The sequence below is a fragment of the Esox lucius genome, chromosome 12 (genome assembly GCF_011004845.1).
Source record: "Esox lucius isolate fEsoLuc1 chromosome 12, fEsoLuc1.pri, whole genome shotgun sequence".
NCBI classification, from domain to species: Eukaryota; Metazoa; Chordata; class Actinopteri; order Esociformes; family Esocidae; genus Esox; species Esox lucius.
Genome location: NC_047580.1, coordinates 29818080 through 29843946, shown reverse-complemented (window position 1 = coordinate 29843946; position 25867 = coordinate 29818080). Strand labels below are relative to the sequence as shown.

General features: G+C 44.6%; 2 protein-coding genes across 2 annotated transcripts in view; both read right to left on the bottom strand.

Annotated features, from left to right (window-relative positions):
• LOC105013561 (dihydropyridine-sensitive L-type skeletal muscle calcium channel subunit alpha-1) overlaps positions 1-22801 on the bottom strand; it is a 30680-nt gene extending 7879 nt beyond the window's left edge. Inside the window, exons 1-33 of the mRNA XM_034295998.1 lie at positions 22324-22801; positions 18434-18539; positions 15009-15148; positions 13396-13529; positions 13005-13157; positions 12681-12886; positions 12211-12314; positions 11938-12083; positions 11691-11766; positions 11403-11563; positions 10064-10289; positions 9571-9778; positions 9166-9286; positions 8765-8879; positions 7987-8086; positions 7675-7744; positions 6998-7130; positions 6458-6587; positions 5928-5987; positions 5690-5796; positions 5013-5100; positions 4751-4858; positions 4372-4424; positions 4029-4175; positions 3295-3496; positions 2991-3149; positions 2789-2899; positions 2589-2672; positions 1751-1798; positions 1153-1179; positions 910-1035; positions 664-729; positions 400-491 (exon numbers count right to left, since the gene is read on the bottom strand). Of these exons, the coding sequence (XP_034151889.1) occupies positions 400-491; positions 664-729; positions 910-1035; positions 1153-1179; positions 1751-1798; positions 2589-2672; positions 2789-2899; positions 2991-3149; positions 3295-3496; positions 4029-4175; positions 4372-4424; positions 4751-4858; positions 5013-5100; positions 5690-5796; positions 5928-5987; positions 6458-6587; positions 6998-7130; positions 7675-7744; positions 7987-8086; positions 8765-8879; positions 9166-9286; positions 9571-9778; positions 10064-10289; positions 11403-11563; positions 11691-11766; positions 11938-12083; positions 12211-12314; positions 12681-12886; positions 13005-13157; positions 13396-13529; positions 15009-15148; positions 18434-18539; positions 22324-22520 (4004 nt within the window). The 5' untranslated portion in view covers positions 22521-22801. The remainder of the gene's footprint in view (positions 1-399; positions 492-663; positions 730-909; positions 1036-1152; positions 1180-1750; positions 1799-2588; positions 2673-2788; positions 2900-2990; positions 3150-3294; positions 3497-4028; positions 4176-4371; positions 4425-4750; positions 4859-5012; positions 5101-5689; positions 5797-5927; positions 5988-6457; positions 6588-6997; positions 7131-7674; positions 7745-7986; positions 8087-8764; positions 8880-9165; positions 9287-9570; positions 9779-10063; positions 10290-11402; positions 11564-11690; positions 11767-11937; positions 12084-12210; positions 12315-12680; positions 12887-13004; positions 13158-13395; positions 13530-15008; positions 15149-18433; positions 18540-22323) is intronic.
• Positions 22802-24893: 2092 nt separating this feature from the next.
• LOC105013531 (putative protein 2) lies at positions 24894-25418 on the bottom strand. The gene is made up of 2 exons (XM_010875096.3): positions 25254-25418; positions 24894-25080 (listed from the first exon to the last, which is right to left on the bottom strand). The coding sequence occupies exons 1-2, from the start codon at positions 25401-25403 to the stop codon at positions 24931-24933; spliced, it is 300 nt and encodes a 99-aa protein (XP_010873398.2). The 5' UTR covers positions 25404-25418; the 3' UTR covers positions 24894-24930.
• Positions 25419-25867: the final 449 nt, after the last annotated feature.

Genomic DNA, 25867 nt, shown 5'->3' with positions numbered 1-25867 from the left:
TACACTTGTTCACATACAAAACACAGAAAACTCAGGGACACAGCGTCTTGAACATCTTAGAATAGTTGAGCAACAGGAAGAAAACACTGCACACGCCGAAACAGAACACCTGCCCATAGAACGACATACATGCTCCTTACTGCTGGATGGAGGAACCGGCATCACTTCTGACCTGTAAACTCTGACCTTTCACACAAGCTGGCCAGATTACTGACTAGGGTTTCTAAATTCCATGAACTTGCAATGAAGTCCCTGATTTCCTGGAAATCCTGTATGATTCCACATTCCGTGCTAATGATCTCCTGATTCTAGGAATCTTTCCACAATGATTTCAGGAAAACCATGGAATTTACTTGGGAAGTTCTCAAAATGTACAAAGCCTATCACTGACAGACTGACCGGAAGAGCAACAGGACTGCTTGGGGGAATGTCTGGAAGTTGTTGTTGCGGTTGATCTGCGTGCCGTCCACTAAGGCTATCTTCCCAAACACCTGCAATGGAAACAGATTCTCATTGTGTTTCACATAGACACCCATTACATAAATGAACTGTCGGTCACTTTGCCTGAAAGTCGGCCACTTCGCCTGTGTTACTCTGCACAGTGTTACACTGCACAGTGTTATCCACAGTCCGAGGACTGACAGGAGCGGAGGTCACATTCACCTGCATCCCAATGACAGCGTAGATGAAGAAGAGCATGACGATCAGGAGCGCTACATACGGCAGAGCCTGCAGAGGAGAAACGTTCAGGGTCACCACAACCTGGGACACCTAACTCAACCACCATCGCTGTCCGACAACCCTCTGTTTAGGAAACACCGATGATGTCATACCTGAAGTCTCTATCGCCACTCAACTCAAACATCACAGTGGAAACGGACATTAGAGGAACACAGATACGGTACTGACCTGGAAGGACTTGATGAAGGTCCAGAGCAGGTTCCGGATGCCCTCCGACCTGTTCAGCAGTTTCACAAGACGCATCACGCGGAACAGACGGAAGAAGGTGATGGAGACTCTGGCATTCTCCGAATCCTACAGGTGTTTGTAATGGACAGGTCTGCGTTCATGTTTGTCAGTTTATTACAATGGTATAATTACAGAGTCTTTTTGTTGAACAAGAAATGTATTTCTTAATAAAAACAATCTTACCGCGATAGCCTGCATAGGGTTTATCGCCTGCAATATAATCAGAGATGACTCATATTAGTCTAACTCATGCATTTCTATGAATGGCAAACTGACATATTACTGTCATTTCTCGGATTTAGAATAGACAAGTCATGCATTTTGTTCAACACAAAGTTTAAAGTTTGGGAAGTTACAGCAACACTTGGGGAATCATGCAAAAATACCAAATGGAAATCCATACTTCAATGCATTTTATAAACTGAGACACAAACATCACTACTTACTGTGTTGATGACATTAATCAGTTAGCAGAGAGAATTGTTCAGAGAATTACCATTCAGTTACAAACAGACAATAAGACAACACTGAGCCAGTCTGACGTATGTACGTCATGTTAAGCCAATGTCTACGTAACATACTAACTAATCCAATGTTCAAGTAGCTTCCAGTACAACTGGGTGTCCCCTCTTCTCTTTGTAAACGCGGCAAAAGCTTGGGCCACGCCTTCAGGGTCACAGCGAGGGTCACAGCGAGGGTGGAGTTTAGTAACCATGCTCACAGTGCCCAGTGATCAGCACACAGCAAGGCCCATGCAGATTCAGATTAGGGTGATATTTACAACACATCCATGGAGACAGTACAACCCACCGCTGGAGGCCAGGGCCGTCTGGGGAGAGGACGAGAGACAGGAGACAGGGGTGGGGGGGGGGGGTGAGTGGGGATGAAAGTGAGGGTAAACACGAGGTGTTGTGTAGGAGGTGCCGGGTCAGAGAGAATGGAGGAGCGTGTTTCCAAAGAAGAGAAACGGTGCCCTTCAACCAAGTGTAGGGAAGAGGAGCAGAGATCCACGCGGGAAAGCATATAAACCATTCATATTTCCTCTGAAGACTTAAAACTGGTCCTGGGGCGATGATGCATTTACTGGTTTAACATCACATCAGAACACTGACGGAACATTCTGGTAGATGGTGCGGGGAGATGGACTAGTTTGGGGTGGGGGGGTGGGGGGGGGGGGGGGGGGGGGGGTCAAGCGTGTGACTCAAGGGGGCATCCGAATCAGCACAGGGAAGACAGGTAGAGGACATAAACAAAAGTTAAACAGTCAGCAAACACGGGACATGGTAAAAAAAAAAAAAATATGACAGAGGACTATTTGTTGAAAATGTCAATAGAAAGTATAGCTAACTGAAAGCGGTACTGACCCGCTCCTGCTGCTGAACCAGGAGTTCGAGCCTCTGGGTCACAGTTATGAGTACATTAAAAAATCACTTCAGAAGTCTAAGAATGTCTTATTAAGATACATTTTGGGTTCATCGTCTCCAGGGAGAAAACAGGACAAACATGGGAGGTACCACCACACCGATATCTCAACCATCCGTTTGGCTACCGAGGTGCCCTTCTGAACAGGATCCGTTTACTTGTGTAGAAACATGGCCACCGTGGTTCCACATACTCACATCAACCTCGCTCAGGATGACGTCAACGATGCTGCCGATGACGATGAGGAAGTCAAACACGTTCCACGGGTCTCCGAAGTAACCCTGGGATGCACAGAGTGGACAGATGAGTGGAGGACAACTGCGTTAGAAAAGGACAGGAACTCCAGCGTACTCAGAGGTCCGCTATACATTCCTACCAGCCCAGATTGTAGCCCCACCTTAGCTTTAAAAGCCATGAGTTTCAGGATCATCTCCAAAGTGAAGAGGACGGTGAAGATCATGTTCAGGGTGTCCGACAGCTTGGTCACATGATCCGACTGGTTACAGTGCTGCGGGAACGAAACACAACAGCCCAGGAACTGAGGTAATATCCCGCCGTACAGACCAGTGCAGGAGAAAACACGCGTGTTCATTTTTTACCTGCATGCCGAGACACAGCGTGTTGAGCATGATGAGGAAGAACATGGCATACTCGAAGTAGCAGGAGGTCACAATGTACCACACGTTGTACTGGTAGGTGTTCTTGGGAATGTAGCACATCAGAGGCTTGGCCTTCAGAGCGTACTGCACGCACTGACGCTGCGAGGGAAGACGAGGAGATGGTGTTGAACCGATGCACATGCCGAGAACAGAATGATCAGTGTAGAAGCAAGTGTGATGGCGGATCAATGTCATACATACGAATCTGATTGGGTAATATGGGACGTTTGCTCGGAGGGATCACCTGGTTCTTGTCCAGCTCACAGTTCTTGTACTCAGACTCTCCCTGCTCCTGGAAGGTGACGATGACGAAGCCGACGAAGATGTTCATCATGAAGAAGGCGATGAGGATGAGGTAGATGATGAAGAAGATGGCGATATCCACACGGTTGTTGTAGACCGGGCCCATGTCCTCCCTGTCGGAGTCTATCGCTCTATACAGGAGCCTGGGAGTGTGAGAGGGAAGGACAGGAGGGAGAGAAAAAGGGAGAAGGATGGATGGAGAGAAAGAGATATAGAGGGAGGGAAAAGGATGGATAGAGCGCAGGAAAAATAAATCGGGTAGAGGAGGCGATAAAAGGAGGCAATAAAAGGAGAGAGTTAAATAAATACTGTACTTCCAACTTAGTGGAATACGACAGAAGAATACATTTAATCATGGCTGTATGTCTTGCAGTACCTAGCCTGGAATCCAAACTGAATATCACTCTGTCTCACTACTCATTCAGTCTACACATCAAGCCTAGAAGAAGTCAGTACAATGAATCTCCAGGCTGAATTACGGAAACAGCAGTGAAACAGAACGACATACCAGAGTTCAATTCCAAGTCAATGAAATTCTGAAAGTAAACAGTATTTCCGGATTTTTTACACTTTAATAATATAAAAACCGGATATTCTGTTTCATTTCCTGAGCTGAAATGGAGGTGACCTCTGGGCCGGTTTGGGGCAGTCTGGCTCCCAGGCTGGGTGACTCACTGTGGCCACCCCTCGAACGTGGACACGGTGAACAGAGCCATCATGCCGTTCAGGACGTTGTCGAAGTTAAAGTCACCGTTGACCCATTCCCTGGGTGCCGTCACCAGCTCCTGAAGACTGTTCTGCTGGTGCTTCAGGAACATACCCCTGGGGGGAGAGAGGCACGCAGGCAACGGAATCAATCAATCAATCAACTTTATGGTCCCTACTGGGAATTCATACTGCAGCCAGTGTGGTAATTAAAACATTGAAACTGAGAAAGAGATGTGTGTGTATGTGTGTGGGGGGGTACTGTATAATACACAAGGGGCAGTTAAAGAGACTGATAGTAAAGGTTTCTTACTTGCACTCATCCTCTGTCACTTTGGAGGGGTCTGAGCACGAGTAGAATTTCCCCTAGAAATAACACCTCCGAATCATAAGCCAAAGGTACATGAATAAAACACTTCACAGGGTCTGGGGTACCGAAGCGTAACCTCAGCCCTAATCACTGGGTTAGCTATGGCGTTTCTATTTCTCAACGTGTTAGGACATCAGGCTACAAGGCTGCATTTCTTAATCTCGCATCAAGAAGGCCTCAAGTGAAGTATGCAAGAGAATGACCAGTCTTGCTGTGCATCACTATAAATATAAATTATATTCATTAATACATAAGAGATGTTCTTATACAGGGAAATATTTTATCATTAGTAAAATAATTAAAAATAATGGGTGAATCAGACCTTGAAGAGCTGAACCCCAATGCAGGCGAATATAAAGTCGAGCAACATGGTGACCAGGACGATGTTTCCGATGGTTTTGATGGCTACAAACACGCACTGGACCACGTGCTGCAAACAAGGGGATGTGAGGGGTCAGATCACCCACATTTATGTACACGTCACTATAATCATCACTGTAGTGTGTGTGTGTGTGTGTGTGTGTGTGTGTGTGTGTGTGTGTGTGTGTGTGTGTGTGTGTGTGTGTGTGTGTGTGTGTGTGTACCTTTAGCCCTTTGGCTCTGTTAATTGCCCTTAGTGGCCTTAGAACTCTCAACACCCTGAGAATCTTCACCACAGAAATGGCACTGGACCTTTAGAGAACCAACAGAACCACAACATTATGAGATGGCACTGGACCTTTAGAGAACCAACAGAACCACAACATTATGAGATGGCACTGGACCTTTAGAGAACCAACAGAACCACAACATTATGAGATGGCACTGGACCTTTAGAGAACCAACAGAACCACAACATTATGAGATGGCACTGGACCTTTAGAGAACCAACAGAACCACAACATTATGAGATGGCACTGGACCTTTAGAGAACCAACAGAACCACAACATTATGAGATGGCACTGGACCTTTAGAGAACCAACAGAACCACAACATTATGAGATGGCACTGGACCTTAAGACAACCAACAGAACCACAACAGTCAACAACAATAAACACAACAATACGCGTATGAAACAACATCTTAGCCTGCTGGGATATGCCTTGGTACACATTGCTGAACAGAGAAGCGGTGCATCTTTAAACGTTTTATTGAAGATATGGCACGTCGATGGGACAAGAGCCCGGGTGTATTTAATAGGGAAGTCATTTCCCTGTTAAATACACCCGTGGTTAACTAAGCAGTCGGCATCGACTTGGTTTCAACGTGGCCTCACTCACTCCATCCCCATGGACAGCAGGGACACGCCCACCACCAGCAGGTCCAGCATGTTGAAGGAGTTCCGGCAGAAAGAGCCCGGATGCAGGAAGGCGCCGTATACCGTCATCTGGGGGGACATGAGGGGGGAGGGACACGACGAGGGGAGGGCACAGGGTTGGACACGGAGGTTGACCTGCATACTGACTCTCATGGGCAATTTGAGCATTTTAACCAAAGGGACAGTTAAGACCACTTTACCTTCAACACAATCTCAATGGTGAACACAGTTGTGAAGACGATATCAGCGTAAGCCAATACCTGCAGGACACACGGTTAAGTCTTCGTCATCATCATAGCACTAGTGACGTCATTCATGTAAAATTATTTTATGTCCCTACTCATGTTTTCTGAATGCAATTGCTAGTTTTTTTATGTGTCTGGTTTAAACCCAATGGAAGACATCAGTAATGCAGCACGTCTACCTTGGCGTCCATAGAATATCCAGAGTTTAAACGTGTTACCATCATGATTGTGACCCTAAAGACCCGAGTAGATCAACACTTTCAGCAGCAACAACAGATTTAAGAGAAGGCGTTTGAAGCTCTAAGCTCAGCCATGTGTACACATCCCCCAGTAGGAACCAAACCCCTGCAGCAGTGACAAAGCGTGACAGGTGCCGGAGCGTTCGGCTGGAAACTGAGCCTTTCAGTGTTTTTGGGTAAAACACTGGGATGAATCTGGGATGAATATTCAACGTTAGATGGTATAATGAAATGGAACTCGAGCACCTTATTCCTGAAGGACCTTGGGTCAATGGGGTCCTCGGCGGCCAGAGAGATGCTACTGAGGAGGATGAACGCCAGGATGAAGTTGGTGAAGGGGGTGGCGTTGATGATCTTATGACACACCTTACGAAACCTAAACTCGGTGGGATACAGACACGCAACACAAAGCCCACATCGTGAACTTAAATAGCAGCTATCATCCGATGCTGTAACACTGTCAGTAATTGTGTAATAGCAATATGCATTGCATTCGGAGAAAAACTGAGACCCCTTTGCTTTTTATACATTTTGATATCTTACAGCCTTATTCTAAAATGTATTCAATGTTTTTTGCTCATCAATCTACACACAATACTCCATAATGACAAATGACTCTCTCCAGCTGGCTTGCTCTCTATCCTGATGACCTCTCCAAGACCTCTCTAAGACATGATGCATATCTGGAACATTGCCACGGTGGATGTTGACACGAGGCTGTGAGAAGAATGTTTCAAATTTCGTTTGGGACTTAGCCGGTCATGTCAGTTGATCTGTGGGACTCACTTGTTCTCAGGTCCGAAGATAAAGAAAGAGTAGGTCTGAGGCATAGGAACCACTTCCTCTTTCAGCTGGAGGTCAGCCATTGGTCGAGGTCTAGGGCTCTGAGGGATGTCCGGCTCCTCCTCCTCGTCATCACCTGGCAAACGAGCAGTAGGGTTAGCAGACTGATGTTACTGATCAGTTGTGTTGATTTCATATAAAGTAAACCCTGTCAATCCTGACACTCTACCTATCCATATTGCCATGATAAGAGACATTATTTCTCTGTCTAGAATCATCACTGTACATATTTCAGATACACACAAAATTATAATTAGATAGATAACACAGAAAACATGTGTGGCTTCAGTGCCTTTTTAAGGCAGTAGACAGTGTACGGGAATAGACCGAAAGATGATGATCTTTGGAATTAGAGGCTAATAATAAATAGAGGCTACAAAAAGTATACTGTACCACAGCCAGGAGAACAACCCTGCTAAGTCATTCAATCCAATTATGACTTCAACATCCAGCAGCAGTTACAACAGCAATTTGCCGTGAGATTCAACACAGTCTCTTTGTTCTAGGTTGTTCCCTGTTTGTTAGGCAGGTTAAGTGGACTTCTGTGTGTGTTTTTGAGATAAATGGGACATGGCCCGGGGCTGACAGACGGGCGGGTGTCCTTAAAGGGCCGTACCAACCTGGGAAGTCCGCAGGTGGGAAAGGATCTTTTACTTCTTTCACGTTGGACTCAAACTCATCTACTTTCAGCTGGGGAAGAAACCATCGCATAAGTGACGAGAAAATGTCTGTGACACCCACAACCTAACACAGTAGTTGAAGATTTCAGAGTGCAAAAGACGCACCCTGCTAAAAACCACTCGCTGACAATTTATATTAGTGAACGCCACAGTGTCAGGGTCGGTATATTTCACTGTCTGCTGCACGACTGAAATAGTGAAGTGCAACCTAGCACCGATACACACAGTGTTAGATCCTCTTAGCTGACTGACCTTGGCAGTGGTGGGAATCCCCTCTATCTTGGCCCTCTGCTCAGCCAGCTTCTTGGCCAAAGCAGCCTTCTCTTCCTCGGCCTTATCTGGTAAACTGGCCCTGGTTGGGACAGGGAAGGATAGAGTAGGTTAAAACACATACAGGTGTAATATACAGGTGGGCATAGGGAGTCACCACCGCCTTTCAGAATGTTCACCTTTTGTTGCCGTACAGCCTGAAATGAAAACAGATAAACTCAGGCTTTTCATCTTAACAATTTAATTTCTGTTAAATTTACGGTCTCTGTTATGTTTAGCATCTCCGTTGTGTTTACCATCTCCATTATGTTTACCATCTCCATTATGTTAACCATCTCCGTTATGTTAACCATCTCCATTATGTTTACCATCTCCGTTATGTTTACCATCTCCAGAGGCGTTGCTAAGATCTCAATACATTCAGGGCTTAGCCCACCCTCCCGTCCCACCCGGGACAGAAAGTACAAGGTTTTGAATTTACATGTGGAAAATTTCTATGTACACGCTAGCGGCCTACACGTCTACAATGTCATGCGCGATTGGAATTATAAATGAATAGATCTGATTTTTGGGGTCAATTTGAGATCCAGGGCTATTCATAAAAGATCTGGGGCTATAGCCCCAGACGCCCAGGCCTTATGACGCGACTGACCATCTCTGTTATGTTTACCATCTCTGTTATGTTTACCATCTCTGTTATGTTTACCATCCCTGTTGTGTTTACCATCTCTGTTATGTTTACCATCTCTGTTATGTTTACCGTAGCAGTTTCCTCCTCTTCTTCTCCTCTGCTTTGTCTTTCTGCGCTGCCGTCAGGCTCTCTGCCTCTGCCAGGTTGTCCACAGCGATGGCCAGGAATACATTGAGGAGGATGTCTGGAGACAGTCCACTCAGGAAACCTTTTTACAAACTCCAGTCAACTTTAGTTATAGTTATACAACTACATAGATGCTAACATACAATACTATATAACCATAATCTAATGAACTAGCTACCTATCATCAAAAGTCCATAAGGATTTCCAGAAATCCAGGCGAGAGGGAAATCCAGAACCCTCCAACCAGGATATCTGGAAAACTCTGGAATTTCAGGAAAGTTCCCTGACTTGCCACGCTGCCTCGGGCATTGACATCACATTGCTTTAAACATAGTGAAGGATACAGTTTCCACAGGTGAAGAGGATGATGAAGTAGATACAGACAAGGATTCCAGGGAAGGACGGCCCACCGTACGCCATTATACCATTATACATGATGGTGTTCCAGTCCTCTCCTGTCAGCACCTGACGGAAGGATGAAGTTAACCTGATCCCATCCATCTGACTGTCCACCAATTCATCCATCTGTGTGTCCACCCATTCTTCCACCTGTTTGTCCACGCATTCATCCATCCAATGGTTCATGCATTCATCCATCCATTGGTTCATGCATTCACCCATCCATTTAACCACACATTCATCCATCCACTGGTCCACCAATTCATCCATCCATTTATTCACCCTTTCATACATCCAATGAAAGGGTGTCTATGCATCGTTCCGTCTGTTGCTAAGAACCCTGCAGTTACCTGGAAGACACTGATCAGAGCCTGGGGGAAGTTGTCAAAGTTGCTCCGTCTGATCTCCTGGTCTGGGAAGTTGAACTTCCCCCCAAACACCTGCATTCCCAACAGGGAGAAGATGACGATGAAGAGGAAGAGGAGGAGGAGCAGGGAGGCGATGGAGCGGACTGAGTTGAGTAAGGATGCGACCAGGTTACTGAGGGATGTCCAATACCTGAGTGGGGAGAGCAATGGATTACATGTCTTCCTGTATTTAATGGAATACATGGCTCTGACTCTAAATACAGGAAGACATACAGATGGTTATTAATGGAATATATGGCTCTGTATTTAGAGTCAGAGCCATGTATTCCATTAATACCCATCTGTATGTCTTCCTGTATTTAGAGTCAGAGCCATGTATTTCATTAATACCCATCTGTATGTCTTCCTGTATTTAGAGTCAGAGCCATTTGTATGTCCTCCAGTATTTAGAGTCAGAGCCATGTATTCCACCTACCTGGTGACCTTGAACAGTCGGAGCAGGCGTATGCAGCGGAGGACGGAAATCCCGAGGGGGGATATGATGTCCGCCGTGACCAGGATGATCTCCAGGACGCCCACAGTCACCACAAAGCAGTCGTAGCGGTTGAACAGAGACAGGAAGTACTGCGGCAGGCCCAGGGCGTACATCTTCACAAACATCTCCAGGGCAAACATCGTCAGCAGGAACTTGTTGGCGTTATCTGGAAAAGAACAAAGGAGCCAATGGGCACAAAAGTTACTAGAAATGAATCCAAGGATTGGTCGAATCATTTCTGACACCAGAGAGATTCATATATACAACTTTGTGAGTTTCTTGAAAGATTAGCTCCCTGTGTGTCCCAAAAACCAGATGTATGTATGGGTTTTTATGTGCATATGTATGTACGTTTGTATGTCCTATATACAGTGTAAACACTGCATGTACAGTAGGATAGACTAGCTGTGACTTGGATGGAGCATCCCCTAAGCCGTGGTCATTTACTGGAGTTCACAGCCACCTGCTGCCTTTCCAACCCTTTGGTGCAGCTGTGTCATTGACATTGCTCTGTGCAGGCAGCACTGGAAAATAGAAGCAGTGCCCGGAAAATAGAAGCGCCGGAAAATAGAAGCAGTGCCGGAAAATAGAAGTGCCGCAGCGGAGCTGAACTATCCGACGCAAGCGGTTGATCCAGTCTACAAAGTTCTGAATCCTAGAGCTCTAGTTGGAGCATCTGTCCTAAACATAGTCCGCCCTAAACATAGTCCGCCCTAAACATAGTCCGCCCTAAACATAGTCCGCCCTACTTGCAGAGTTGTCCGGCTGTTCTGTAGTTCTTCACCCCCCCCCCCCCCTTCTCCACTGCTCTCATATGCTGTGATGTTGGCTTTGCCAGATAGATTGGTTTCTTTAATGTGATATGTCATTTAATGCTCTTAAAGTGACAGTACAGTGAAATATTGGGTATTTACTAGTCTGCACTCTTTATTAGGTGTGAACCAGTCGTTATTTTAACTCTTAAATAAAATGCTAAAAGTATATTTAAAAAATAATACAAAAAAGTGACTATAAAGAGGTCCCAATCAGTATAAACAGAGAACATAAAGAGGAGTGAGCGCCTAGAATAAAAGGTATCACATGTACATATGATATACTGGTATACATTAATGCTGGGTGACATTCTCACTTGAGATCTGTGATTGAATGATTCGTGATTTATGTGGTTGGCCCCAGCTCTGATTGGGGACTGCAGTAATGGCTTCCTAGAAGACAAACCTTTTTGAGTAGTGTATGTGTGTGTGCGAGCGAGTGTGTGCGTGTGTGTGTGTGTGTGTACCTTGTAGAGCAGTAAGAGTGTGTGACTGGTGATGATGTTCAGTGGCGATGGCAATAGTGTTCAGGAAGACCAACAGAATCACAGACCAGTAGAACTCCTTGGATTTCACCAAGACAAGGCATTTCATCCTAAAATAACGGTTCCAGCGACGAGCCAGGTGGCTGGGGACAGAGGAGGAGCATGGATTAGAGAGGATGGGGCAGACAATGTCTCCAGGAGACAATCACTGTTTTCTTTCAACTCCACATCTCAATATGGCATTGTTTCCGTGTTCATCTCGGTACTCACTAGTAGTAGACCAAGTGACTCTTTCCCTCGACACCGATCAGACTGTCCGTATCTGATTCTGTCAAAGGCAGGATTCCTGTCATGTGAAAAAAGAAAATGAGGGGGGCACTTGTATACATTAGATATTGCTCAAATCCTCTCTCCACCCCCACCCAGGAAAAAAATCAGACGCCCTTGATGTACAGCTCCGAGAGATGCCCAGCATGCTCAGGAGTCAGTGTACAATTGGACCAGTGTCAGCAGCTACCTTTTCCCTCCGGGTCGTTTTCCAGGACCTCGGCCTGAGTGATCCACTCCATATAACCCTTCAGGTCCTCGTCCAACTGCTGGGTCTCTCTCAACTTCTGGAACTCTCCTCGGGACTTGGCCTTCTCTCTCTCCTTGGTGAATTCTCTGGGTGCCGGCAAGATGACACAGGGGTAAAAGGTGTAACATTCCCAAAGGAACTCACCCAGTGAGACGGCTGGGGGAAGTGTGCAGTAGGGTGGGGGTAGAGTGGGGGAGGAGGACATGATCATACCCGCTGAGAACACCCAGGACCAGGTTGAGCACGAAGAAGGATCCGATTAGGATCAGGGTCACAAAGTAGAGCCAGGGCCACTCGTTCCCAATGGCATCATTCACCTGCCGGACAACACAACGACGTCACAGTCTTTGTGTGCAGAAACAGACATTCCTTCCCAGAACACTAGCACAATTTCATGTCACGACAGCATCGCTACAACATCACTGCAACGTCACTGCAGCGTAACTACAAAATTACTAACATGTAAGTACAGTGGGGCTTAATCACCAATGGTAATACAATGTCAGTACAACATTATAACAATGTAAATATATTTGGAATATAACGAAACTACGTCCAACTTGCTACAACGTCATTGCAACACGAGGCAACGCAAATGCAACGTCACCACAACACTACAACATCATTACCACGTCACGTCACAGACTGCGAGTCAGTAGTCGTGCGCCCGTTATACCAATTACCCAGTAGAGGACGTCTGTCCATCCCTCCATGGTTATAGACTGGAACACGGTGAGCATGGCAAAGCCAAAGTTGTCAAAGTGGGTGATGCCGAAGTTTGGCCCGACCCAGCCAGCGCGACACTCTGTCCCGTTGAGGAGGCAGCGGCGCCCGTTGCCGGCCTGGGCGCAGGGGGCGGGCTTCTCGTTCTCCATCGTGGCCAGGATGTCTGGAGAACAGAGGGAGACGATAAAGTGCATTTCTTGGTGACAAGGCTGTGCCATGCCGGCTTCATTAGGCATCCGGTAGTGGTTAACAGTTTAGACTGACCAATACCGGTGACATACCTGTACCAGCCCAGTAGCAGGTCTTGTGCATTTTACACTTGAATAGCTCCAGACCCACGATGGCGTAGATGGTGACCATGAAGAAGACAAGCAGGCCGATGTGTAACAGAGGCAACATGGCCTTCAGAATAGAATTCATTACCACCTGCAGGCCTGAAGGAAAACAACCGGGACCCACTTTACATAGAGCACGACTTATGGAGCAACAGAAAAAGCATACTGTTTACAAAAAACCCAGACAGAAAACATCGTAGACTGATATGATACTGTGACCCCCCCTTCGTGAATGTTTCTCTTAGCATGACAAAGACGTTTTGTCCCAATACTTTGTAATGGGGAACAGAAGACCGACGGTGCCAGATAACGTGTGGATGTGTGAGCTGCTCCTTACTGGGGACTCCAGTGACAAGGCGTAGAGGTCTGAGCACCCTGAATGCTCTCAAGGCCTTCATATCAAACCCTCCACCCTTCTCCATCTGAATGCCTGCTAGATGGTTGATGGTGTCCAGGGCGATGGTGAAGAGGCTGGTGGGGAAAACAAGTCACAGCGTCTGAACATCCTCCAACCCTGAACATCCTCCAACCCTGAACATCCTCCAACCCTGAACATCCTCCAACCCTTATTAATCACTTGCAGCTGAAATGAAGAATGTGTGACCTTTCGCCTTCAGAACTGCCTTAATTCTACGTGGCATTGATTCAACAAGGTGCTCAAAGCATTCTTTAGAAATGTTGGGCCATATTGATAGGATAGCATCTTGCAGTTGATGGAGATTTGTGGGATGCACATCCAGAGCACGAAGCTCCCGTTCCACCACATCCCAAAGATGCTCTATTGGGTTGAGATCTGGTGACTGTGGGGGCCATTTCAGTACAGTGAACTCATTGTCATGTTCAAGAAACCAATTTGAAATGATTCGAGCTTTGTGACATGGTGCATTATCCTGCTGGAAGTAGCCATCAGAGGATGGGTACATGGTGGTCATAAAGGGATGGACATGGTCAGAAACAATGCTCAGGTAGGCTGTGGCATTTAAACGATGCCCAATTGGCACTAAGGTGCCTAAAGTGTGCCAAGAAAACATCCCCCACACCATTACACCACCACCACCAGCCTGCACAGTGGTAACAAGGCATGATGGATCTTTCTGTTTACGCCAAATTCTGATTCTACCATCTGAATGTCTCAACAGAAATTGAGACTCATCAGACCAGGCAACATTCTTCCAGTCTTCAACTGTCCAATTTTGGTGAGCTCGTGCAAATTGTAGGCTCTTTTTCCTATTTGTAGTGGAGATGAGTGGTACCCGGTGGGGTCTTCTGCTGTTGTAGCCCATCCGTCTCAAGGTTGTGTGTGTTGTGACTTCACAAATTCCTTGCTGCATACCTCGGTTGTAACGAGTGGTTATTTCAGTCAAAGTTGCTCTTCTATTAGCTTGAATCAGTCAGCCCATTCTCCTCTGACCTCTAGCATCAACAAGGCATTTTCGCCCACAGGACTGCCGCATACTGGATGTTTTTCCCTTTTCACACCATTCTTTGTAAACCCTAGAAATGGTTGTGCGTGAAATTCCCAGTAACTGAGCAGATTGTGAAATACTCAGACTGGCCCGTCTGGCACCAACAACCATGCCACGCTCAAATTGCTTTAATCACCTTTCTTTCCCATTCTGACATTCAGTTTGGAGTTCAGGAGATTGTCTTGACCAGGACCACACCCGTAAATGCATTGAAGCAACTGCCATGTGATTGGTTGATTAGATAATTGCATTAATGAGAAATTGAACAGGTGTTCCTAATAATCCTTTAGGTGAGTGAATATCCAAGTGAAAACATTTAGCTAACAAATCTAAATACATTTTAACTGTATTTATTTAAGGTTGACTTTATTTTTTTACTACAATTTAAGTATATTAAAAACATATATTGACCCAGAGTAGTTCAGTGTCTCATAGTACAGGGAGTTTTCCACCCTGGGATCCATTTTTTTGGGGCTCATCTTACCCCATGAAGACGATGACAAAGTCTAGTATGTTCCAAGCATTCCGTAGATAGGCTCCCTCGTGGAATATAAAGCCATAAGCTATTATCTTCAGAAAGCACTCTAACGTGAAGATTACCAGGAAGATATACTCCAGACTCTCCTGAAAACAAAGAAAACACAAAAGGCCCAATTGAGAATTGAATTTTTCCACATTTATTTAACTGATAGAACCCGAACATCAAGATACAACCCGAAGGTCCCGGAAATAAAACTGACTTTCGGCTTCTACAAGATTTGCTACCTGGTTTCAACAACATTGATTACATCTTGTTTAAAGTTTTATGTTTTAACGGTAAAATGCAAGTACACAAGGAAAACAAACTAAGAAAATACATCAGTAGAAGATGAGATAACACAAATATATTTTGGGCTACTGAAACTGTTCATATGTAATTTGCTGTAGAATGAAATACAAAAGGTCTCTCTGGGAAAGCTTTAATGGTTAATTTTGGGAAGTGTGTTCTCTGATTAGCTACAGCCTCAGTTAGAAGAACTAGACAGAGCGTTAAATAGTTGACTGTGACGTGGTGATGGGAAAGAATGGAGAGAGTGTGTGCCATTAAAGTTCAAATGCCTGAGCTTCGTCTGTCATGACAGCTTCCTATAAACAGTTTAAAAGAGAAATGTCAGGAAGCGGAAGTGATTCTAGGCCAACTCACCAACACAGTTTGTTTACAGTATACCGGCACTGTTGAAGTCTCATTCAAATTTCACATGAATAACATATTTTGCATCTTAGAATTATTACACATCTGGGCCAATAAAACTAACGGTAAAACATCCAACAGAAGGTCTGTCCTGTAGTATTATGTCCAGAGTATAGTCTGTCCTGTAGTATTATGTCCAGAGTATAGTCTGTCCTGTAGTTTTATGTCCAGAGTATAGTCTGTCCTGTAGTATTATGTCCAGAGTATAGTCTGTCCTGTAGTATTATGTCCAGAGTATAGTCTGTCCTGTAGTATTATGTCCAGAGTATAGTCTGTCCTGTAATATTATGTCCAGAGTATAGTCTGTCCTGTAGTATTATGTCCAGAGTATAGTCTGTCCTGTAGTATTATGTCCAGAGTATAGTCTGTCCTGTTGTATTATGTCCAGAGTATAGTCTGTCCTGTAGTATTATGTCCAGAGTATAGTCTGTCCTGTAATATTATGTCCAGAGTATAGTCTGTCCTGTAGTATTATGTCCAGAGTATAGTCTGTCCTGTAGTATTATGTCCAGAGTATAGTCTGTCCTGTTGTATTATGTCCAGAGTATAGTCTGTCCTGTAGTATTATGTCCAGAGTATAGTCTGTCCTGTAGTATTATGTCCAGAGTATAGTCTGTCCTGTGGTAATAGGTCCAAAACGTCCTGAGTAATATGAAATATCATCATTCAAAAATGTTAATGACGTGCTTAAAGCAGCATTTTGTGTGGGAATTGTTTGTGCGTGCGTGTGGGTTGACCGGCCAGTTCAAACTCCTCACTAAGATGATATCTGTTTTAAATAGATGTCCTTTTTGGGGAATATAATGATGGAAGACAACCACTCAAACATTATTGCGTTTATAACACCAGCTATGTTTACATTTCCACTCCCCACTACTGTGAAAGGACTACCGCTCATCTTATGGAGCCGACCATCCAGTTCTCAGCACTCCAACTGGGGTCTATATTCCATTTTCTTTGTTTGTTTTGTTTTCATGTAACATAATCAGCAAAATCCCTTCAGTCTATATTTCTAATCGTTCATTTGTTTTGTTGCTTCAAATAGAATCCAGGACTATGCACAAAATCAACAAATGAATATTTATAAAGGTACCAAAGATCACATGAGCTTCACAGCAAGCAACAAGAGCTATCCCAGGACACTTTCCGATATACTTTCTGAAAGCCCCTAAGTTGTTTGCTGGAGTATGAGTATAACCCACTGACTGAACACAGACCACTTACAACAGATCTAAATATAAAACCTCTGGATGATACTCAGCTCCTTAGATCAGTCTGAGGGCCCAAACACCTGCCTAACATTTGTCTTGCACTAGCTGTGATTAATGCTGGACACATTCTGACTTAGTGATCCAGTAGACTTCCCATCAGACCAAACACACAGTAGACCTCCCATCAGACCAAACACACAGTAGACCTCCCATCAGACCAAACACACAGTAGACCTCCCATCAGACCAAACACACAGTAGACCTCCCATCCGACCAAACACACAGTAGACCTCCCATCAGACCAAACACACAGTAGACCTCCCATCAGACCAAACACACAGTAGACCTCCCATCAGACCAAACACACAGTAGACCTTCCATCCAACCAAACATACAGTAGACCTCCCATCAGACCAAATACACAGTAGACCTCCCATCAGACCAAACACACAGTAGACCTCCCATCAGACCAAACACACAGTAGACCTCCCATCAGACCAAACACACAGTAGACCTCCCATCAGACCAAACACACAGTAGACCTCCCATCCGACCAAACACACAGTAGACCTTCCATCCAACCAAACATACAGTAGACCTCCCATCAGACCAAATACACAGTAGACCTCCCATCAGACCAAACACACAGTAGACCTCCCATCAGACCAAACACACAGTAGACCTCCCATCAGACCAAACACACAGTAGACCTCCCATCAGACCAAACATACAGTAGACCTCCCATCAGACCAAACACACAGTAGACCTCCCATCAGACCAAACACACAGTAGACCTCCCATCAGACCAAACACACAGTAGACCTCCCATCAGACCAAACATACAGTAGACCTCCCATCAGACCAAACATACAGTAGACCTCCCATCAGACCAAACACACAGTAGACCTCCCATCAGACCAAACACACAGTAGACCTCCCATCAGACCAAACACACAGTAGACCTCCCATCAGACCAAACACACAGTAGACCTCCCATCAGAACGAACACACAGTAGACCTCCCATCAGACCAAATACACAGTAGACCTCCCATCAGACCAAACACACAGTAGACTTCCCATCAGACTAAACACACAGTTGACTTCCCATCAGACCAAACACACAGTAGACCTCCCATCAGACTAAACACACAGTTGACTTCCCATCAGACCAAACACACAGTAGACTTTCCATCAGGCCAATTTGCCTGTTGTCATCAGCCATTCAAAGTGTCATATTACTGATGCCATCATTACACATCATCAGAATACTCCCATCAACCGTAATCTGAAATATCTCCAGACACGGCACAGTAACTTCCCAACGTGCACTAGCAAAACAAAATCATTTAAGGGTCTCCTGATGTTGTGAACATGTCACAGTCAAGTTGTAATCATGGTCATGACCAATGAATTATAGCTACAGTTATAACCGTATCACCAGAGTGAGAGTGTCGGTAGGGTCTCACCAAGCTGGTGTTGGTGGCGTTGTTGTCATCTTCAGGCATGGGCAGGAACACGGCCAGGGCCACGCAGTTGGCAAAGATGGTCAGGAGGATGATAATCTCAAAAGGCCTGAACAGGCAGCTCAGGAAGACAGTTAACTGGTACATCCAGACAGACAGGGTGGCAAAGTTCCTAGGAACCTTCTATGAGTTCACACGGTTTTCCTTAAATCCATGTTAGGGGAATTGGGATTTCTGGAAAACCTTGGAATTTGGGGGAATATTGCCAGGCATTTGTCGCCTAACAAACTAGAGAAATATAGACAGATATAACATGTTAACAGGCAGGTATTTGTAAGCTGTTTAGAGGTATGTTATGGTTTTGTTGTGGTTAAGCGCACCTGATCAGCAACTGAAAAGTTGCTAAATCATATCCCAGACAAGGTGAACAACATGTTTTTCTGTCCTTGAGCAAGGCAGTTAGCCTAAATTGCTCCCAGGTAGTTGCTCTAAATTAATGTGTTCTCAGTCAGCTGAAATGGTTAAATAAGGGTCAATCTTTTTTTTTTTATAAAAGTCAAAGAAAACGTATAAAACACTGGATTTGAATGTGATGTTCTCTGACTTACTCCAGGTTAAAAGAATAGGTGGATTCTCAAATGTTTTCTGTCTCCGTGTGTAATTGGTACTGCTATTTAAATCCACATGATTACTTTGATCATCACTGAGGACCTAATGGCAAAATAATCACCTCTCAGTCCAACAGGTAACCGCTCGTGAAAAGCGAGTTTGGAACATTGTCTGTCCCAGACAGTATCAGACAAACCCGATTCCAAAAAAGTTGGGACACTGTACAATTGTGAATAACAACAGAATGCAATGATGTGGAAGTTTCAAATTCATTCAGAATACTACATAGATGACATATCAAATGTTTTAACTGAGAAAATGTATCACCTTAAGGGAAAAATAAGTTGATTTTAAATTTCATGGCATCAACACATCTCAAAAAAGTTGGGACAAGGCCATGTTTACCACTGTGTGGCATCCCCTCTTCTTTTTATAACGGACTGCAAACGTCTGGAGACTGAGGAGACAAGTTGCTCAAGTTTATGAATAGGAATGTTGTCCCATTCTTGTCTAATACAGCCTTCTAGTTGCTCAACCGTCTTAGGTCTTCTTTGTCGCACCTTCCTCTTTATGATGCGCCAAATGTTTTCCATGGGTGAAAGATCTGGACTGCAGGCTGGCCATTTCAGGACCCGGATCCTTCTTCTATGCAGCCATGACATTTTAATTGATGCAGTATGTGGTCTGGCATTGTAATGTTGGAAATTGCAAGGTCTTCCCTGAAAGAGACGACGTCTGGATGGGAGCATATGTTGTTCTAGAACTTGGATCTAACTGTCAGCATTGATGGTGCCTTTCCAGATGTGTAGGCTGCCCATGCCACACGCACTCATGCAACCCTATACCATCAGAGATGCAGGCTTCTGAACTGAGCACTGATAACAACATGGGTTGTCCTTGTCCTCTTTAGTCCAGATGACATGGCGTCCCAGTTTTCCGAAATGAACTATTTTTTTTGGAAAAGATTTTGATTCGTCTGACCACAGAACACTTTTCCACTTTGCCACAGCCCATTTTAAATGATCCTTGGCCCAGAGAAAACACCTGTGCTTCTGGATCCTGTTTAGATACAGCTTCTTTTTTGACCTATAGAGTTTTAGCCGGCAACGGCGAATGGCACGGTGGATTGTGTTCACCAACAATGTTTCTGGAAGTATTCCTGAGCCCATGTTGTGATTTCCATTACAGTATCATTCCTGTATGTGATGGGCATCCAGTAAGGTTTTCCGGCCTTGACCCTTACGCACAGAGATTGTTCCAGATTCTCTGAATCTTTGGATGATATTATGCACTGTAGATGATGATAACTTCAAACTCTTTGCAATTTTTCTCTGAGAAACTCCTTTCTGATATTGCTCCACTATTTTTCGCTGCAGCATTGGGGGAATTGGTGATCCTCTGTCCATCTTGACTTCTGAGAGACACCGCCTCTCTGAGAGGCTCTTTTTATACCCAATCATGTTGCCAATTTAAATAATAAGTTGCAAATTGGTCCTCCAGCTGTTTCTTATCTGTATATTTAACTTTTCTGGCCTCTTATTGCTACCTGTCCCAACTTTTTTCGAATGTCCCAACTCTCATGATATCCAAACTGAGACAATATTTGGCATGACATTACAAAATGTCTCACTTTCAACATTCGATATGTTATCTATATTCTATTGTGAATTAAAAATAAGTTTATGAGATTCGTAAATTATTCCATTCCTTTTTTACTCACAATCTGTACAGTGTCCCAACTTTTTTGGAATCGGGTTTGTAGTAGAATCCCCATTTAACCATTTGACCCTCTTTGACGGTGCCCTTCAAACAAACCAATAATCTGCCACAAGGGCTCCACTGCAACAAGCATCGCAGGCCAGATCTGCACCCAGAGGGGGAATAATATGGACAGCTCACTACCAGAAATTATTATTGAAACTGCAAAATGTTAACCTCCACTAACTAAAGTAAATTGGCTGTTTTGAAAAAGGATAGTTTAAACAAATATACACTATATATTACGCTGATTAACGTAAATACTAATGTAAATGATAACTTTTTCACAAAGGACATTTGCTTGACTGATCTTAAATCCCACAAGTATCCCTGCCCTGCTAATTCCCACCTCCAGGGGGAGCTGGTCGGCCAAAAATCCACTGTCATCTCAGTTGAACACATGAGGACAGGTGCAACTCCGTTGCTTTTCATTGAAGAGACGTGGTGAAAGAGTGTGAAGGAGGGGTGCACTCAGGATAGGACAGTAAGAATCGAGAAGAGGTTTTTCTTTTTCTGAAAAATATAATAGTCCTCTGAGTAGGCCTACCTGAGACATGGGCTTAGTTCACACAAAGCAACGAGTTCATAATATAAGAAAATATTATTTCTGTCACGGCTGACCAGCCTTTGCCTTTGTTGAATTAATAATAAAAAAAGAACTAGTGTTGAATAGATAATGTAGATGAAATGTAGATGAAATGTAGATAGCGTTCATCAGCAGGCAGGAATAGTCTGTAGAAACCAACAGGAGGACAGAGCCTTTTAACAGCCTGTTTTCAGGATCAAGCTATCATAGAAATAGATCTACTAGAATGTGGGAAAGCCCCTAAGCTCTGACTATCAGCTATTTTAATATTGTAACACTCATGGGTACTTAATGGTGAAATGATTGTAGATATATATATATATATATATATATATATATATATACACACACATATACACACTGTGTGTATATATATAAATATATTTAATAACACGTATCATGGAATTAACTGGCTTCATTACCTGTTATTTTTAATCCTTGGATAAGCATGACGGAAGGTGAAAAGACTATGGTTACATATTTCACATTGACTTTTGAGTGGGCAACCTGGGTAGGGCACATAACTGAGATCTTAACACGTCTAACAGTTCCTTAACAGAGAGTTTGAGAGGATTTAGAAAGCTGCTGTGCTTGAGTGCTAAATGGAACAGCTGCAGAGTTCCTCGTTCAGCTACTTGTGCACTGTTAGCATGGCAGGCATGAAGGTAGCCTTTATACCTTATGCAATTTGATATAAATTACACATTTCACTCCATAAAATTACTGCATTGCTGTGAAATAGAACATGCAAGGACACTTTCTTTGTTCAGTAGAAAGTAAGTAGAAGGTTTCTCTGTATAAGCTACACAGAAAATATTTTCAGCCGAAACGGAGAGACTGATTTTTGTCAGAGAGCATTTTCTTTCACGTGTGTGTGTGTGTGTTAGTGTGTGTAGCTTATATGTGCGTGTGTGTACTGGCATGGCTGTATAAAGGATACTTCCACTCCACGATGTTGATGCAGGCTTTTCTGAAGGGGTTTTTGAGAGTGAAGAAGAAGAGGGATCGGGGTGGACGAGGGTTACCCCCCGTCGCCTGCAACTTCTTTAACTTCTCCCTTTGCTTCCTCTTCAGCTCCTCTTCGTTCATGATGAACGATGTCAGTGCGGCCATTGCAGGCTCACCTTTGGCTGCCATACTGTCCTTCTGCGCTGTCCCGCCCGCGAGAAAGACTCTATTCTGGAAAGAAACGTCCTCTTCTCACCACAGAATATCCCAGCTGCTACTCCCTTTCACAGTTCCTGAATCCTCTGTGCACCACTGCCTCCGCCTTGCTCAGAGTCTTTCCGTCTTCCTGCCTCTCTCTCTCTCACTCGCTGTCACCGAGAGCAACAGGAACAGGGATGAGTGATCCGGTTGGAAGATAAACCCATACGAGACCAGGAGGGGGGAAACTCAGTGGAAAAGCCTGTGAACTGCATGTGGAGCAGCATTTGGCCCCACTGCCTCCATGGTTTAAATATAGACTAATGACGGACTGGCTGTATCCACACTAGGGGATGGCTGACAGGCTGGGCGTAGAGGTGGGGATAGGGGATGGGTGGAGGTGGGGATGGGGGATGGGTGGAGGTGGGGATAGGGGATGGGTGGAGGTGGGGGTGGGGATAGGGGATGGGCGGATGTGGGGATGGGGGATGGGTGGATGTGGGGATAGGGGATAGCTGACAGGCTGGGGGTGGAGGTGGGGATAGGGGATGGGCGGATGTGGGGATAGGGGATAGCTGACAGGCTGGGGGTGGAGGTGGGGATAGGGGATGGGCGGAGGTGGGGATAGGGGATAACTGACAGGCTGGGGGTGGAGGTGGGGATGGGGGATAAGGGATGTGTGGATGTGGGGGTGGAGGTGGGGATAAGGGATGGGTGGAGGTGTGGGTGGAGATGGCTAACAGGATATTTTTCAGACTCCCCTAGCAACATGTTGGAACACATGAAAACGAAAAAAACAGGGAAGAGGAGGAGGGAGACGGTGAAGAACGTCGGTGGGGCCGACACTTTGGGGGCCTCTACCGAAATACAGGAGGAGGGAGGAGAAAAGAACGGAATTTAAGAAAGGAGATTCAACTGCAGCCCTCGTGAAGAAGAAAAGAGGGGGAGAGCGGGAGAGCGGGAGGGGAAAGACATGCAGATGTTCCAGCTGACTTGCTGTGTTTCTGTGACACAGTGCAGAGGAAGGACACTGTTTATACCGTAGACGGCCAACTTCTCCACAGCGTAATAAATAACATTGAAACGGCACAGCAACTGGATAGCCAGAGGCCACATCCCAAAGGCCTACGCTGCCTGTGGGAACTGGTCAAAAGGAGTGCATGGATAAGGAATAGGGCGCCGTTGGAGATCTCTCTCTAGCTGTGTCCCAGCACATACCGTCTGATCAGTTCCCCCATTTACTGGGTTAGCGTAGGAAGGCTGCGCCAAAGCCCTGCACCAGAGCTACTTGGCGCCCAGGATCAAATAGTGCCCACGCACTGGTCTGTCTAGCGTCGTCAGTCACCAGAGACGGGTTTACTATCATTCCACAGAGAAGTCAGGGACGTAGCATAAATAAAGTGCACTGAAACAGTATCATTCAGGTTGCCCTATATCCATTCATTCAACTGCGCTTGTTACCTGTTCAACCAAATGAAAAGAGCACTATTGAACACAACACTTAAATTGAAAGTAGTTTTAGGGCTGATCAACAAAGGTTGTTGTAAAAATTGCTTTGAAAGGACATCTGTTTGTTATGGTCAAAGACTTTGTAATCTATTATAATCAACGAGACCCTGTCCTACCTAATACAGTGTCACTATAGGCTTATATACACCGATCAGCCATAATATTATTACCACTGACAGGTGAAGTGAATAACATTGACAATTCATTGTATAATGCAGACATGATCATTCAAAAACTTCCATTAAGCTTAGTTTGGTTTTGCTACTCGTACACATCTATCCCATCTGTATTCATGTTAACACAGTTAGCATGGCAGGCAAATTATGCAATTTGATATCAATTACACATTTCACTCCAAAAACTACTGCATTACTGTGAAATAGAACATGCAAGGACACTTTCTTTGTTCAGTAGAAATTAAGTAAAAGGTTTCTCTGTATAAGCTACACAGAAAGTATTTTCAGCCGAAACGAAGAGACAGATTTTTGTCAAAGAGCATTTTCTTTCACGTGTGTGTGTGTGTTAGTGTGTGTAGCTTATATGTGCGTGTGTGTACTGGCATGGCTGTATAAAGGATAATTCCACTCCACGATGTTGATGCAGGCTTTTCTGAAGGGGTTTTTGAGAGTGAAGAAGAAGAGGGATCGGTGTGGACATCTGTATTAATATGCTGCTGAGTCATTACAGCATCATTGTGGGCTATTATTCCTAACAATCTTCCCATAAGACTGGTACATAAACTAACCTGGCTGTCCCCATGGTATTCATTGAAATGAAAAAGGGGCAGAAAACCTGAACAACGATGGAGCTGGATAATAACATTAAAACAGTTGAGGTGGACAAAGCTTAGGGGGTCTCTTCTGAAGACTGATCTGAAGTCAGCCATTTGGGTTTAACTAAGCATCTTGTGTCGGTCAAAGACAGTCTTGCGCTGTTCTTGGACCTGTTTCTTCCAACGCTGCTGTGCCCCATCTACTCTCTCCAGTACGGTGTTACCTCTGCCCTGTGCAACAGCGCCTCCTTCAGGCTGAGGCTGCAAGTCCTGGAACAGAACACACACAGAAAGTAACACACAGCTCGTTACACAAGACACACACACACACACACAGCTAGCACACTATCATTGATATATAGGATTTTTTTTAATTTCATGTCCTTCCAAATTCACACGTGATCAATTCAAGTGAGCCCATGAGCATTTTAACGTGTCTCTACCTCTGAGTCGTCCTCGTTGTGAAGGGGCTGGATGTAGGGGTCATGTTTACGGATGAGAGGGTCAACCAGCAGCAAGAATAACATGTAGAGTAGCAGAGAACCCACAACTGACAGGTAGATGATGATGGTCACCTGGGAAACATTGGACATGGCAGCTTGGATTAAAACAACATAGAAACAAATAAACAATCTGCACGTTAAGTTACTGGACAAAACCAGAAATGTCATCTTGGGAAACCAGGAAGCAGGTTTGTAAAACAAATCAATCTAGTCTATCCATATTAGCAGATCATATACCTTATATTTCTAGGGCAGTTCTGTGACTAGATTGACCCACATCCATTTGTGAATATACAGTATACATAGCCAAGAATCATTATTTACAAGGGCCTTATTTGTTCAAAACATGTTTTGAATAAAATGCCAGATGGATTAAAATGTCTATTTTGCATTTTGTTTTTGTAGAACTGGACAAGTGGAGAAATCTTTATACACTCACCTAAAGGATTATTAGGAACACCATACTAATACTGTGTTTGACCCCAACAAGGTGCTGAAAGCATTCTTTAGAAATGTTGGGCCATATTGATAGGATAGCATCTTGCAGTTGATGG